This window comes from Cyprinus carpio, chromosome A20, assembly GCF_018340385.1.
Source record: "Cyprinus carpio isolate SPL01 chromosome A20, ASM1834038v1, whole genome shotgun sequence".
Taxonomy (NCBI): Eukaryota; Metazoa; Chordata; class Actinopteri; order Cypriniformes; family Cyprinidae; genus Cyprinus; species Cyprinus carpio.
This window is the reverse complement of record NC_056591.1, coordinates 11,336,030-11,352,914: the sequence shown is the minus strand read 5'-3', so window position 1 is coordinate 11,352,914 and position 16,885 is coordinate 11,336,030. Positions and strand designations below refer to the sequence as shown.

Here is a 16,885-nt window from a genome sequence, read left to right as displayed (position 1 = left end):
TTTTTTTTTGGAAGGCTATATTCTCGTGATGAAATACACTTTAACCTCAGGTTAATTCGTGTAGAATGTTGTTGAATAAACATAAAACCTTTTATAAAATATTCAAGATGAATACTGACCTGGGATCATCATATTGACATAATTTAAAGTAGTCTACATCCCGATGTAATCAAGATTGCGCGTAAAAAAAAAAACATTCCTTAAGTTCATGAGTTATATAGTAACTCACTTTAACTGTTAAATTTACTTTTGCTAACTTAAGATGACATCTACATAATTTACAGTAACTCTTGAGTTTTCATGTTACTAATTCGCGCGCAACAGGGACCATCTGTTGCATGTGTTGCATCTCCATGGTACCGGGCATAGCGCTCGAGATTACTGTGCCAGTCAGTTTTTATTGTTACAGCTCGCGAGTGCGCAGGCGCCAACCAGGGGAGCGCGGAGTCTGCAGAACTGCGAGCGCTCCGTGGTGCAAAGGACCCATACCAGTCAGGCACGGCGCAGCGTTACCATGATCTTCTCCATCCCATCGATACATTCCCATCCCGCCCGCATCACTTTAACGTCCAGCTTCCAGCAAGTCCGCGAGCCTGACCGACGCTGCCCTGCCGCAGAATGCACGGGGGAAAAAGAGGACTGGTGGCACCACAGAACACTTTTTTGGAAAATATTGTCCGTCGCTCAAGTGGTAAGATGTTCGCTTTCTTCAGATTGCAGCACCTGATAAAGCAAAGGGGGGAAAGTCTCATGATGTCTTTAGATATGTATAAATTCTCTTACGCTTTCTTTTTTCGAACTTTGATTGTACTCAGAATTACGCGTAAAAGTATATATCGTGAGTTTCTTTCCATAAAAATGGGAAACCTACTTTTTTCCCCCGGATCAAAGTAAGAATAAATATTTAGATATGACGCACCTTAAGTCACTTCTACATACTCTTCTTTATTGAGTGCTTAATAAAAATTAAAAACAGAGAGCTGCAAAACACCCGTGAGCTAAACTTGATCGCTCTATTGCCATAATAATAGTAATTAAACAAAGTTCACAGCACATTAATCAATCGGTTCTCAAAACATTACCTTTACCATTGTTATCCGTTAAGCTATCAACATTAATGTATTGATGCATCAGTAAGACGTGATTTTTTTATGACATCAACAACCTACAGTCAGGATAAATCTCACGTGGGAAAACGTTTATTTGCGTCAGTTGGCGCATGTAAAAATGCGTGGATTTTCTTTTCCTTTTTTTTTGTGTGTGGAGTCACATAAGCAACCTTTCTAGCTTACCTTTGTTAAACTTTAAACCAAACATTTAAACTGTTACTTTGTTTATTATGGTTAAATATGTGACTATTATACCTATATATTTTTTTAAATATTTAGTTTTTTAAAAATGTATTTATGCTGTGTAATCAGTTTTTAAAATCTTCTATATTTTTATATTATTATTATAACTACTATTATCCTAACAATCAAAGAGGGATCTGCATGTTCAGTGCTCAGTTGTTTGTATCATCAAATTATTTTTGATTATAGCAGAAGTTAATCTGAAGGTGATGCAGTTTTTCTTGGCTGTTTTGCTGTGCATCTTCTTATGTATGGCAGGCTTGGCGCCTGTGGCGTGAATTGCAGTCATTTTGTCTTTTCCATGTGAATCTGCCACAGGTTCTGTGGGAGTTTGTGTAAAAGGACCTCACCAGCAGAGGTCACACATGATTACTGCATCAAAAGCTATTAATATCTCTTACCTCTGTTTCAAATAAATACACAAACTTAAAAGTTGGAGACACAAATTTGGGTGTTTTTGTATACACCGAGACCAGACAGTTCTTTCTAATGGACTGTGTGTGTGTTTTAATGTGGTGCTCTCTCAGCTCATAATACCATGCCCTGACATTTGCCGTGCGCAGCTCTCTGACCTCAGAGGGTCTCCGGATCTCCCACACACTCTTTGCTAAATCTGACGCAGAGCTTGCATCTTCTGAGAAAAAAAAAAGCTCCACATAATTTTTATTTTTTTATTTTTTTTATAAATCCTAATCACAGTCATTGTGTAACAAGATGCTGATATTTGTATTCTGTGAGCTCCACTGTCACTGTGATCATCGTTTAATGTTTAAGTGATGCAGTGAGTGATAGAATTTCGAATTCTAGTGCAGATGAAGTTGTTCAGCAGATCTCATGTTGTTTCTGGACAACCTCCCTTCATCCCATTGCTAATTCAAATATGCTGACAGAATCTTGAATGGGCTGGATAATTGATTCTTGCATTTAAATTTACATTTGTTTTCTTGTCATAGGCTTTTTAAATAACTGATTTACAAGGAAGTGCATGCTTTCTACATCTGGGTGAATGAACACTTTTACACCCATCAGTACAAGGCACAAGTCAAAGAATAAAAAAGTGACAAGTAATCCACAAAGGAGGATCTAAAAATATAAATTTTCACAGAGGTACATTTAAAAATGTATCTAAAGCCTGTGCCGATGTGCTGCCAATGAGCTGTCAGCTCCAACTGAGGCTCCATGCTGACGGTGGTACAAATTTAAATTTAGTAGTGAAGAATAGATAATATATGGATGATGATCATACCAAAATTCTCCTTGTGAATTGTTTTGGAATTGTAGAGCTGATAATTATTTACAATCTGATTAAGCAGCTATAAAAAGCCAATAGTATAAAGGATGTGTAGTTGAGGTCTTTTATGTTGTCTTTATGAAGTTAGTAAGGTATAATAAAAAAAAAAATTTTTTTTAGAAAGATGAGACGTGGTTTGGTTTGACTTCAAAAAACGAAAAAAAAAAAAAAAATAATAATAATAATAAAAAAAACACCACCTTTGTCATTTTCGTTGAAACCCAAAACACCCACAGGCTTTAAATTGCACTTGGCAGGAAAGTTAAATGGGGTATAATGAGCCATGCTATCAAAACTCTGAATTATTGTCAATTATATAATAGCCAAAAATTATCCAGTCTCTGAGCATAATTCAGGCAAGATTTTAAATTGCTCAAGCAATTTGTTTTTCATATACCTCTTATATCACCATACGCAGCATGTCCACCTCAAAATAATGAATCCTTTCTCGAATGTTGCTGTTAAAATGATGTAGGTGTTTCTAAAGCTTTGTGTCTCTGTCCCTCATTTACAACCCAACTCCTCCCTGTAGGTCTTCTCCTTTGTTTGCGGACAGCAGAGACTGTTAGAGTTTTGCTAGCCCACTTAGAGGAATTGAGACACACAGCTGGGGGGTAAACAAAATCAAATTTCATAAAGCTTTTTACCTGTACATATCAGTATTAGAACAGCAAAAGCAGTTCATATTTCCCTCCAATTTTCTTATGTAAGTAGAGAAACAACTGTGCTGAATTTTAGTGTGTTGGAGCAGCTTTTTGTAGTCAGCTTGATTTTTGGCTAATCAATGATAGCAGGGTTCTCACTGACTTGAGAAATTAAATGATTTCAAAAGCACTTTTTGATATTGAGGACAGCTGTACTGTTCTAGCATTGAAGACTGACGGTTCTGAGGATAAATCGCATGCATATAAATTGCATATATATGCGATGGTTCCAGTGTTTTTTATTATTATTATTATTTTAAAATTATATTTATTTTATTATATACAATTTTTTTTATATGTTGTTATTATTTTTATCATTGTTGTTGTTTTCAGTATGCAGTGCTATACATTTTCTCCCGTTCGTATACTCAATTATTCTCTCTCTTTTACCTCCTTAGAACTGTTCATTTGCGTATGGGGTTTATGCAATGTAACATGGCTCGTCGGAGCTGCCCCTGGCCATCCTCAGCTTGTTCTTTTGTAATGCTTGTCACATTGTAAGGTGTACAGGCATGCTACACATACTCTCAAAGAGAGAAAGACACGCACAACAAAGGGATTTTAAAATACAGTTAAAAAGAGGAATAAAATAAATGAGACTGAGTACAAACATATCATTGAACAATTAAAGGGAAGCTAGAAGAATTGATAAAGTAGAGTTTCTGTGGTAAAATGAAACTTTACAGAGAACCAAACATCAAAACGGGACAAAAATACCAGTAAGGAGATCATAAGACTAGCGCCAGAGAGAAAAGATAATAAAAAAGCATGTGAGGAGATATGAATGCAGATTAGAAAGTCACAGATGTAATGAAAGTGATACCTTACGTTAACCACAGTTTACGAGAACAGAGAGCTGGTTGTGTTTTGTGTTCACTATAGGGAACCAGTATCTGATGTGAAAAAAATCTGTTTTTCTTACGTGCTTAGGATCCGTAATGGCCAGAAGAAAATCGTTTTCACAAAGATCACAGGCACTAAGAAGGGTGTACTCCATGTAAATATATGTTTATCTTAATAGGATCTGTTTCTTCTTCCACTTTCCCTGTAGTCATCCTTTCACAGAGAAGCAGGTGCACCAACATACTTCCACGCAGACAGTGCAAGAACACATACCATGCAATAGCATCAAATACACAATAATTATGTTAATGGATCCCAAAATAGAAGAATGTTTGTGCTTGTTCAATGTCATTACTTCTCATTGCAGTGACCACCAGGAGTAACATGCAGATGAGCGCAGGAAAGACACTTTGTACCTCCTAATGGCACCAGATCTACTGAAGGGAGTGTTTACTTGGGGATTCATTTATTACAGATTCCAGCCCAGATTTCTAGCCCAGAAGATTGGTAGAATGCCTCTGACAGCCCCCTTAGAAAGTACAGGCTTCTCTGGTCTTTCTGCTAGCATTGCTGTATTGTCAGTGCAGTCCAGTCTGCTGTTTGATTGATTTCCATGTATTTGTGGGTCTGTACCATCTCTGTTTTTCCATCCTGGATGGCAGCTGTATGAAAATCCACCACCAGCTCTACTGTCTCTCTTATGTTTTGTTTTGCTTTTTCTCATCTTTATTACTACAATGAATTAGCAAACAACTAAAACTAAAAAAAGGTTAAAGCAATAGTAAAAACAAACACAAACCCAAACAAAATGCCATTCCAAACTTTCTTCCGGGGAGCACAAAATGAAATTTAGAATATACCAAGTACAAATAGATGGGCACTAAATCTGTTCCAAAAAGGCCAAAAAGCATCTTAAAACTACTATAAAATGCTCCATATGACTCAAACTCATTTGCGGTCATGTCCAATTCAAATATGTAGCACTAATCTTTTAAAAGTCAAGGAAAAAAAAAACAGTGCCTCTGACTATCTACACTACCATTCGTAATGGTCGGAAATGTTTTTGAAAGGTCTTTTTTTTTTTTTTTACCAAGATTGCAATTATTTGGTCAAAAATACAGTAAAAACTGTAATATTGTTAAATATAATTGCAATTTAAAATAACAGTTTTCTATGTGAATATATTTTAAAATTATATTTATTCCTGTGATGACCAAGCTGAATTTTCATCTGCCATTATTCCAGTCTTCAGTGTCACATGATCCTTCAGAAATCATTCTAATATGCTGATTTGCTGTAAGTAATGAAATTATACTATTATTAGTATTGAAAACTTTTGTGCTGCTTAATAATTTTGTGGAAACTTAACTGGAAACTTTTTTTCAGTAGCCTAAATAGAAATCTTTTGTACTACAAATGCCAAGTTCTGTCAGTGTCATGATACTCTAGATGACACAAGCTGATGGATCGTTAACACAAACTGATGATATTCACAGCATTAAACTACTTGGCACAAGCTGATTGGTTCGTGTTGCAAACGCAGCCAATGAGCTTACTGCTTTTAATCTAAATGGCTGGTTAGTGTTCACTAGAGCATGGTCCTAAATTCATTTTCACAGAGGGCCAAATTCTGCCAACAATACCAAGCCAAAGGCCACCGACTACATTATGACCAAAATGTTTGCTCTTATTATTATTGTTGTTATTGTTTTTGTTTTTATTGTTGTTTTTGTTAAGAGTCACAAAATAAATATTCTACCCCCCCACACCACCAGTAATCAGTTTTATTCAAAGAATCATGAACATTTTTGTATTCAGATACAGAAAACTAAAGAATATTAAAAACAGATGAACAAACAACAAATTCTATTTTAGAAACATTTTCTATTTTCTGTGACATTGCAGCTGGAACAACATGCAAACTATGACAGTGATAATCTCAGGTAATGATTATGTGCTTTATTCAATGTTAAAAGTGTCTTATAGCCATACTGAAAGCAATCTTGAAAGCTATCTTGAAAAATAAATTAAAAGAAACTTGTAGTACGTTAAAATTGTGAACTCAATGTCAACTAAGTGTATTCCATAACAAAGATGGTATCACTCAAAATTATTCAGTCCATTCACATTTGAATCATCTATTTTCCAAGTCCACTTTTCTTCACACTCTCCATGTTTTCGCTGTCAGACAAGCTGTCTGATGCTGCATGTGAATTTTCACGGCAGTGATGTGCTTACGCTGAAGTTGCCATGACAACATTATTTGAAATAAGTGCGGGCAAAATATTTTTCTCTCACGGGTCAGATGTGTCCCGCAGGCCACCTATTGAGGAACCTGCACTAGAGCATTTAGCAGCATGCTTTCAGAGTTCCTCTAAAACACTCCGCCTTCCCCAGCTCCACCTGTATAGATCTGCTATGGTTATTATACTGTATATGCTACTTGTGCAGCAGCAGTATGTCTTAAATACGCACAGCACCGTATCAGCATATGTATTGGCAGTACCAAGTTCCTGTACTTGCTTTGCAGTGGCAGCAGCGATAATCTACAACAACAGCAATAACCAACAGCAGCAGAAATTCAGCAGCAGCAATGTAGCAGTCTATTCCGCCAAGACCAAATACATTAACATTGTCATTTCCATTACCATGCTAAAATCTTCAGTGAGTTGTCATGATAGAAATGTCTTTACTGTCAGTTTTGATACATTAAATGCATCTTTGCTGAATAAAAGTATAAATTAAAGAACAAAAAATCTGTACAAATGTGTTTTTATTAAAGGTGGCATATTAGGCCTCAAGAAATCTCAAAGTTCGTCTGCCCCTGTCCGAGCCTTCTCTATAGGAATTTCTAAACTGAATTGAAATTCCAATCTGAATCAACAACTATCCTCAAAGCTCTTTGTTTAAGGCAAGACCTTCGGCCAGAGATTGGCAGTGGTTGTTTCCTAATGCATATGCCATGGACATCTCTCCTTTTGCTGGAAGTAATGGAGTCAAATGCTGACACACACAAAGTGTCACACTGTAATTGAATAGAGAATTATAGAGCGATAAAGACAGTGAAAGGCAATGGAGCCAGAGAAAAGGTCACAAATTGTCTGACAGCAGAGACTCTTCTGCACAGACATCAGAGCAATTTATAAATCTACTTCCCTCTTTTGTCAAACCTGAAAATTTTCTCTTGTTGGAACACTGCATTGCTAATGGTAAGGAAAAACTTTTTTTCCCAGCCTGCTAAGAAATGTGAATGACTTTGAATCCATTAAAACAATAATATTCCCCTGGAATGTTGTCGCTACTAGTCTTGAGAGAGTCATCAGAACAAACAGATTTATATTGAACAGTGTTGCTGACTTGCTAGTTCCCATCATGCATTGCAGCTTGAATAAATTGTGTGGATAGTGCTTTTTTTTTGGATTTGCTGACCTTATGCTAGCTTACAGCAAGTTATTCATTGTGTGATGATCATCTTTTCACACAATGAGGTTTATTGATTGTCAACATGATTTTAGTCTTGCCTGGTCAGATGTTTGACGTGTGGCATAAAATCAGGACTTTGTCCTTGTTGCAGCTTTTTGTGACCAAGAGCTTAAAACTTTAACCGAATAAGACAGAATGCTTGAAGCAACCAACCACAGTTTGCTTTTATGTGGTGTTCAGGAGCATGTTTATTGAAATATATATCATAAAGTGGAAGTAAGTAGCCAATCTTTGCCTTGCCAAATGTTCCCTTTCTCAAAGCAATTTACATCAGTTGTGTATGAAGGAAATGATGACAATAATAATAATAAAAAAAAGTAAATTGTTAAACAAGAAGTCTGTAGTGGATTTGACAACTGTCTTGGTAACACTTTACAATAAGGTTTCATTTGTTAACATAGTTATACATTAGTTAACATGAACTAACAGTTAAAGTATTTTTTTACTTCTGCAGCATTTATTAATCTTTGTTGGTGTTAATTTGAACACTTAGTAATACATTCACAATCAAAATCAAATGTTAATATTATTTAATGGAACAAAGCTAACATGAACTAACAATAAACAGTTGTAATATGTAAATATTAACAAAGATTAATAAATACAACATATACAAATTTATTGTTCTTTGTAATACAATGTTAATTAATGCATTATGAAGTAATGGGACCTTATTGTAACATTACAACTTATTGTAACAATACAATTCATGCAATACAAACTGGCTAAACAGAACTGGAAAATCTCAGGGCATCACATTGGCTTGATAAAAAAAAAAAAAAAAAAAAATTTTCCCAATTTCTTTTTATAGTGCATTTTATTATGTTGCATTGACGTGTTTTACTGTATATATACATGATATTTCATGGGTTTGTGTGAGTGCGCTTGTAAAGGTGGAAGAAAATGATGTGTATATGTAAAGGTGGCTATGTGAGTGCTTATGTGAGATGTTTTTCCATTAAAAACACTGCTGTGGAATTGTGGAGAGCAGCCTAGCAGCTGTCTGTTGGCCTCCCACGTGGGGTTGGCACGCACATCACTAAGTCTTTCATCGCTGTCAATATGCCTCTTATTCACCATTTATATGATAAGCTTTCTGCAGCATACCATAATACACATTAAGTGCTGACGGACTGCTTTAGGCTTCACATGGATCTGGAAGTGTGATCAATGTGTGTTACAACCACTTGGGCTGTTTAAAGTCAGTATCAGCTGACATGAGCTGCTCTTTAAAACAACAAGACTAATTCAAGAGGTAAGCCTGATTGTTAATTTGCCTCAAGTGAGATTATAAAGATTAAAGTCTTACTAGTCTCAATATTCCATTGATTTTACATGCAGCCAGACAAAACAGCTGTGTCCTCTTATGCCCTGTGAAATGGATGCTCTGTTTGCCTTGAGGTGGATCTGTGCTCTCTGTGTATTGCATAACTTTATAAAGCAGGCTTTGATTTATATAAGGTATAGTTCACAAAAGAGATTTTGAATATTTGTAACAATTTTTGTCCATATAAGTTTTAAATCAAAATAATTCTTCACTTTTCCAGGTTTTAAGTGCTATATTCAGGTCCCTGGTGCATCTACCAACCAAGGAAACGTGAAAAAGATTAACCCAGTAACTTTGTTTTGGTAAGCCTTTTTCTGCAAGCGTCTGAGAAAACGAGCCGCTCATATTTCGCTCCATGGTGAAGTGGCAAAGGGATCTCATTATAATATTACCGCCCCTTAATCTGTAAGCTTCCACCCATTGCACCATCATTTTGATTTCTCAAGCAACAACGGTGTACCAGTTCTGATGCCATGGTGAAAGTTTAAGCAAAACATGCTAACTGTTCTGTCTTTGGCTGCACAGACAAGCACAGAACACTGTTTAGAGTCCCTGCCTCAGAGTAGACAAGAGAGCAGTGGATTTATTGATTTATTTACTGTATATTGCTGCTGCCACACAGATCTAAAATAAACATGCAATTTATTTCCCAGCTGTTTACCTTCACAGACATAACCGACTCTTTTTGTAACTCATGTGTGAATGAGAACTTAGTTTAGTAGTCCCGTGCTGTGACCACTGCTTTCTGTATGTGTCCACTCAGAAAACCATATATCAGAAGTTTAAACTAATATGGTTTAAAACGCATGATTTCAGCATGATAAACATGATAATCAGAACCAAAACAGATGTTTTTAGCAGGTCTGAGCTGCTAATGGCGCAGCTCTATTCTGGAAAAGGGAGCGGGAGGCAGCAGCTCATTTGCATTTAAAGAAACAGCCCCGAAAAACAGCGACTTTCTGCTTCCACTCAAAATAGGCATTTTCAAAATGATATAATAAATGATTTGTGGAGTATTTTGAGCTGAAACTTCACAAACACATTCTGGGGACACCAGAGACTTATATAACATATTGGAAAAAAGGGGCATAATATGTCTCCTTTAATAAAATTCATGGCCCCAAACTGTAAATACAATAAAATAAAAATGGCCACAAATTAATGTTTATTTTTAGATATATGGTATATAATAAATAAATGTTATGCTTTTGTGAACCAGTATTATTTTAGTATCATTGAGATACTATTATAATTTTAATTTAATTTTAAAGTTTTAATAATATATTTTTCAATTTAATTTTAAAGTTTTAATAATATATTGTGATTTTGTCAATTTAACATTTTTGCTTTTTTATTTTTAAATGTCTATATAGTTTTTAATTTTTATTTATCTTAAGTTTTAGTTATTTTAGTACATCAAGTTAGACTAAAACTTCTTTATTTTTATATTTTGTATTTTTTTCTATTTTTTTCTGTTATTTCAAGTAACACTTTTTAAAAATAGATTTTGTTTAATTTTTATTAACTATAGTAGCCCTGTTATGGGCAAACACAATTTTTTGCACAAAAGCATGGAAACATTTTTTTCCCCTTCATCACCACGTCCCCTTAATGGCTCCATTAAAAATAATGAAAACTAAATTAAATAATAATAAAAAAAAGAAATAGAACTAACTAAATTAATAAAAAATCGATAGAAAAAGTAATTAAAAACATATAAACTATAATGACTTTCATTGCAACACCATTCATTCTTCGCATGGACTTTCCTGCGTTGGTTATGCTGTGGATGTGACTGTACATGGTCCTGCTCCACTTGCCTGAGCTCCTTTTCCATATTAGTTATTAATGCTTGACTTCTTGGCAGAGACTTTATTAGTTTGAATGTGCTGTCTTGGCTGAGAATGCGATATATCATCAGTGACAGAGCATTACATGATTATCACATCACCGAGCCCTGATCTGCAAACAGGATCTCATACTTTTGCATCCTCAGGGAGCACTTCCTCGCAATTGGCCCCTGGACCAAGGGCAGGAGCCATGGCGTGGAGATCACTGTAATGAGTCTCAGCTCTCCTTCCCAAAGGGGACAGCACTTCACTTTATCCTTTCAGCTTCTCTTTTCAACTGGTCCTGCGGAGGCAAACTGCAAAGGGAGGAGGAGGAGAGATAATGGAGACTATTTAATGATGTAGAGAAGTGGCCACCTTTTTTCATGGCTGTGTCAAATGCCACATTCTCTCTCTCTCTTTTACTCTTTTCCTCAGGGGAGGACTGCATGTGTCCAGAGAGAACTGTAGCTTTGCCGCATTATAAAAGCCTTGTGTGTGTGTGTGAGCAAAGTTGATTCTGTTTGTGATGGTTGCCTTTATGTGTGTAAGGATTTGTATTGTCACAGACATTTCTGTAACAATTTGTGCTTTGATTTGTTTCCGGTGCTGTAATGTCCTCTTTGCCTGTCTATTTTTATACCTACATTGGGAGGCTGAAGTCAGCTGTCTTTCATCTCACTAAAACACTAATGAAGACTAGAGAGGATGACTTAGTCTTTTTAATGGCACAGTCTCACAGGAACAATGTTAAGGTCTTTAACCCACTTGCTATGGCTAGACCACTGTGTATCAATTACACTGATGCCAAGACTGCATTGCAATTCAATTTGACAAATGAAAGAATGAACTGAGGCAGTTTCCACAAATGGAGTACAAATTAGGGCTTGAAACGCAAGTCTTTTTTCTTCACAACAAATTACCATTTAAAGGGAAGGTTTAACCTTTGGAAAAAAGGTGTCTGGTCATCTCAGATGAATAAACTAAGGCTGCGTTTACACTTAGCATTATCATGCGATCACCGTTATCCAATCATCAGTCAATTAGGACATGGCGTGTTTACACTTGGCAACATCAAGTGACTTCTCTATCTGGATAAACAATCGGATCCCTCTCTTGGATTGATTGGAAGTCTTCGGACAGTTCGGGAGAAAGGTGGCAGGGTTTTGCATGACGTCAACCTGCGAATGCAGAAACGATAGCTGGATTGCGTTTATATTACACTGATATCCGATCACAATGCATCCGCAACTACCTCTGGACCAGGACACGCTGATCGGATAACATTCCAATCAGAAGGGCGTTTAAACTTGTCTTCGATGTGTATGTGGACAACATCCGGATACAGGTCACATGTTAATGCCAAGTGTAAATGCAGCCTAAATGTTTTATGTGCAGTTTTGTTTTATATTATTATTTATTTTATTATTTTAGTGTGCTGTCACACAACTACAAAAACTACAAATGCAGTTTAAAAATTTGATTTGTTAAATAGTTAGTTTGCAGATTTAGCCACCACATGTTGCTTTGTAGTTGGTATAATAAGTATATTTTTGTTAAATAAAATAAGATGCACACATATACAGACCTGCCAACCTGTACGCATTTTGCGTAGCGGCTACGCCCCAAGTACCTGGTCTACGATCCGTCACTGCTGACACGAAAAATCTAGCTGAGGCCCCTGTCAGAGAGTATTCTGTTTAAGCAACAGGAAAAGTGCTGAAGAGGTTCCTTAATGCATAACTTTTTTTCACAGGTATTTTTTTTTTCTGTAAATTTTAATAAAACCATGGAAATATTTTCATTTTACTATCAGAAGTTCAAAGAGCTTTTGCTTTAGCGAATCTCCTCTAAACTCCACAGACTTTTTTTCTATCGGTGCTATGGGGCGCCACGACTAATTGTGGGGGTCTAAAAAATAATGATATTGATGAGGTTGGCAGGTCTGCATATACCCTGCGGGGCTATTAAAAATTCTGATGTTTGGGGCCAGTTTTATTTATTTTTTTTACCACCATTGCTCATCCCTTCCTCGACTCCTCCCTGGGGCCTTGTCCTGGCTGGTCTCTGGACCAACACCTGGCTTCTCCTGCTCCTGGCTTCCCCCTGGCTCCTTCTATCCTCCACTCCCCCATGGACTTGTTTTGGTTCTCCTCTCTACTGGTCCACATCCCTCTCCAGAGCCCCCACCCTCCCTCCTCAGTCTGACTTTGTTTTCTAAATATCCTTAATTCCATTCTAGTCCCTGTGTGTCTAAGTTTACATTTTATGTTTGGTTGTTTCTCTACGTGTTTCCTGTGAGATGTCTATTCAGATTGATTCCTATATGTATTCCTTTGTTGTGCAATTCCTTACTACAGCCAAACGTGTGACAGATACAATTTGGCTAAACTGACGTGCCAGACGATAATACGAACACTAAATATACTATAATAATTAGTTATTTATGCACATGAATAAACATATTGTCGTCCCATCTCTTTTATTTGATTGCAGAGACAAGTTTCTTGTTGGGGAATGCGCAAATCGTGGAATGGCCTATAGTTTACAGTAATGACGGATTCTGCAAGCTGTCTGGTTACCACAGGGCAGAGGTCATGCAGAAGAGCAGCACCTGCAGGTGAGTGGCTTTCCCACCTGTCTATTTTTACCTGTCCATATTCAGCAGTCAAGGACAGACAGTGATGTGGTTCAAATTTATATTCGCCACTTTTCAGGCTAAGGCATGCAGGATCCAAAAATGCATTAGTGTGCATCATAACTAAATTTCTGTATGTGTTTTCACAGAATTACATTATTTTGGATACGAAAACGAACCCTCACAAACTTTTCCAGAGGGATTATGCTCGCATAGCAGAAGCAGAATATATTAAACTGATGCAATGCAGAATTTGAAGTAGAGAAAGGACAGAATTTGATCATTTATTATTATTATTATTATTATTATCTGTCTTCCTCAAGTGAGAACTGACCGCTATTCCTGCTAGTTTCACTCATCAGACAATTGAGGATTTTTCGCTAATGATTTGGTGAGGTGTTAGGGACAGAAGTGTCATTTTCTTACTCTGCTTGAGTTAGTGAGTTAATGGTGCTAAAACACACTTCTCACACACTTCTCACATCACTTCAACACACTTCTCACATCGGTTCAGCTGTGTTGAGCCATAGTGGAATCTGCGTGTGCTATTTAGCCACTCAAAGAGCACATTTCTCCTGAGCCATCACTGAACACCTTGTTAGCGCTAAATATGCTCAGTAAGGTGCCAATCATCGGAGTAGAAATAGAAATACCAACTGCAGAGATTTGGCTCTACCTCCATGCAGTTATATGGATCTGCCTACAGACTGTGATATGACTCCAGATTGACTCAGGATTCAAGGGGAGTTTTAGAGGTAGAACTGGCACAAGCCTTTGTCAGCTAAAGCAATAAGGGTGAGGATTTGATACTAAAAGTCTCTGACTAGCTTAGGGTCACAAAACTGAAATGCACCATAATTACCCCTATATTTATGGAATCTATAAAAGATAAAATGATAAAAAAAAAAAAAAAATAAATAAAATCTTTAAAAGGAAACTGGGGATTCAGCACAATGCCACAGACGTTTCAAAGTCGCCCAGTCCGGATTGCAGTAATGTGCTATAAACGCTACATTACAGGACTCACGTGTAGAGCATTGTCCTCCTGTGTCCACTTAAGAAAGAAATGGAAAACAGATGAGAAAGTTAGAGAAAGAGAAAGTTTGAAAACTCAAGCACATTTGGTTATAACATGACTGGAAAGGATGGAGATGAAGTAAAAAGCTTAAGTAAAAAAATAGAATACAATTTACCACATTCACATTGTAATATTGTCATGAAATTGAAAAAGTAAAATTCATGAAATAAATCATGAAAATGTACTTCATAAAATTATCCACCATGCATTCTCATTCCACGTCTTAACTCTTCTTTGTCAATTCCAGTGTGTACAGCTTTGTCAGTGTGTATTGAACATTTTTGTCTTTAATTTTTTTATTTAAATATTTTGTAAAATGTTAATTTAAAGAATTTTCTGAGTGTCTTGTTTGTTATCATTATTAAATTGTATAATCCAAAAGTCTGAAACCACTTGTAATGTTTCAATTTGCCTTTTTTAATGCACGTTTTATTAAAAATTTTATATAATCAGCCAAAGTGAAAAATTTTATTAGAAAGGGAACATGAATTTCAGATTTTTCTGTATTTCTCCCAGCATGAACTTAGGACTGTACAAAGATGTTCAAATGATCATTGTCACAGATTTACTTAATTAAAAATATAGGACAGAATTATAAACATGTTGTATTTTTCCCCTAAAACCTTTGTATTTTTCCAGGCTATAATTTGGCTGCCAGATTTTCTATGTGGTCTTAGACTTTTAAACCCCAGTGTCGCCACATTATTTGCAAATATTTATGAGAACTTCAGGCACTAAGAACACAAGAATACCTTGTCTTTTCCTGCTTTCCTGAACTGTTTCAAATTGAATGTTTCCTTGCTTTTACATAACCTTAAGGGTAGAACATGTCGGAAGTGTGGCTCGGCATCTACTGTTTGTCCAGCCTCCACATGTTAAATAGAGCGGCTGCAGTATCTGACAGCCCGTGTCATCAGCCACTCCCCCTTGTGCACACTCTGTGAATTAACTGACAGTGAAAGACAAGGTAGAGTTTGCTGGGCGGATGTGTGTGGCACACAGGTGTGCGCACTCCCCTAACACTCTTTTTCTGTTCTCTTTGTCTTGCTCATTTTCATCACCACTTCTCTCATTCTCATAACTTTTCCTCCTTTGTCTCTCTGTCCCCCTGGCAGTTTCATGTACGGCGAGCTGACAGACAAGAAGACAATAGACAAAGTCAGACAGACCTTTGATAACTATGAGTCCAATTGCTTTGAAGTGCTCCTCTATAAGAAGAACAGTGAGTATTCCCAGCTACAATTGTTTCACTGTGCCTGCTGTTTCTGGTGGAAAAGTGAAAGTACAGAGATGCAATTGTGTCAATGCAGGAAGCTGAGTTCATGAAATTAATGAAAATTATTTAAGAAAATGACTTAATTTCCCTGTTTGTGTGTATATGTGTTTATTCATGTTCAGTTTGATGTGTAGTGTTCAATTTAGTTTGCAGTCTGCCCATTTCTACCAGTTTTAGCCATTCATGTGGATTTGCGGGCTGACGATGACCATGGATGGGCATTATCCTTTTGACAGCATAATCATCCTCTTATGTGACTTTTATACTATTGTAGGATCTCAGTGAAAACACTTTAAGTGTGCTCGACTTCAAGCAGCACTGCCCAAACTGATTGTGTCTGACTTGAAGCAGTGCATATCGGTTACATTTTTTGTCTGGCTACAATGTATTAGGCTGTGGCGGATAGACTTACAGTCTTTACAATGGCACGCACTCTATAAAGGTCTTAGACCATGTCATTTTGAACTTTTTAAAAACTATTTTGTGGAGTTTTTGAACTTTTAAAAAACTATTTTGTGGAGTTTTTGGCTGCAGATTTTTATTTTTCCCAGCAAAACGTTTAATAAGTGAACAATCAATATGCTATTAAACAACAGTATGATTCATTGAACGCACCTTAGTTTCAATCATCACAGCCTCTTTTTCATTAAATATGGCACTGCCCTGACTAGGGTCTGTTTCACAACTGGCCAGATTAAAATGTTTACACATATGACACGTGTTTCATGTTTATTCTGACACATTCAGTTCCACTAATGCTCACAAATCTCTGTTTTTATAACTGGAAAAACAGTTTGTGTGATTTTAATGTTATATTCTGTTAAATTAATCAATACAAAAGTGATAAAAAAAATATACACCCCACTTTATTGCTTATTATGAACTAACTTCTTTTACATACAGGCACTGTATCAAACAGCACATAACCTGTTCAATGAAAAGTGAGTCTGGATGTTACATTAAAAATTCAAATAATACATTTAATCTACCTCATTTGCAAACACAGCATGAACATCAATACAGCCAGCAGAAAGTGTCCGTTTTAACAGTTTTCTGCTCAATGA

General features: G+C 36.3%; 1 protein-coding gene across 1 annotated transcript in view; it reads left to right on the top strand.

The window, feature by feature from the left end:
* The first annotated feature begins 91 nt into the window (after positions 1-91).
* LOC109112900 (potassium voltage-gated channel subfamily H member 5-like) overlaps positions 92-16,885 on the top strand; it is an 87,575-nt gene continuing 70,781 nt past the window's right edge. Inside the window, exons 1-3 of the mRNA XM_042777608.1 lie at positions 92-691; positions 13,326-13,449; positions 15,661-15,767. Of these exons, the coding sequence (XP_042633542.1) occupies positions 619-691; positions 13,326-13,449; positions 15,661-15,767 (304 nt within the window). The 5' untranslated portion in view covers positions 92-618. The remainder of the gene's footprint in view (positions 692-13,325; positions 13,450-15,660; positions 15,768-16,885) is intronic.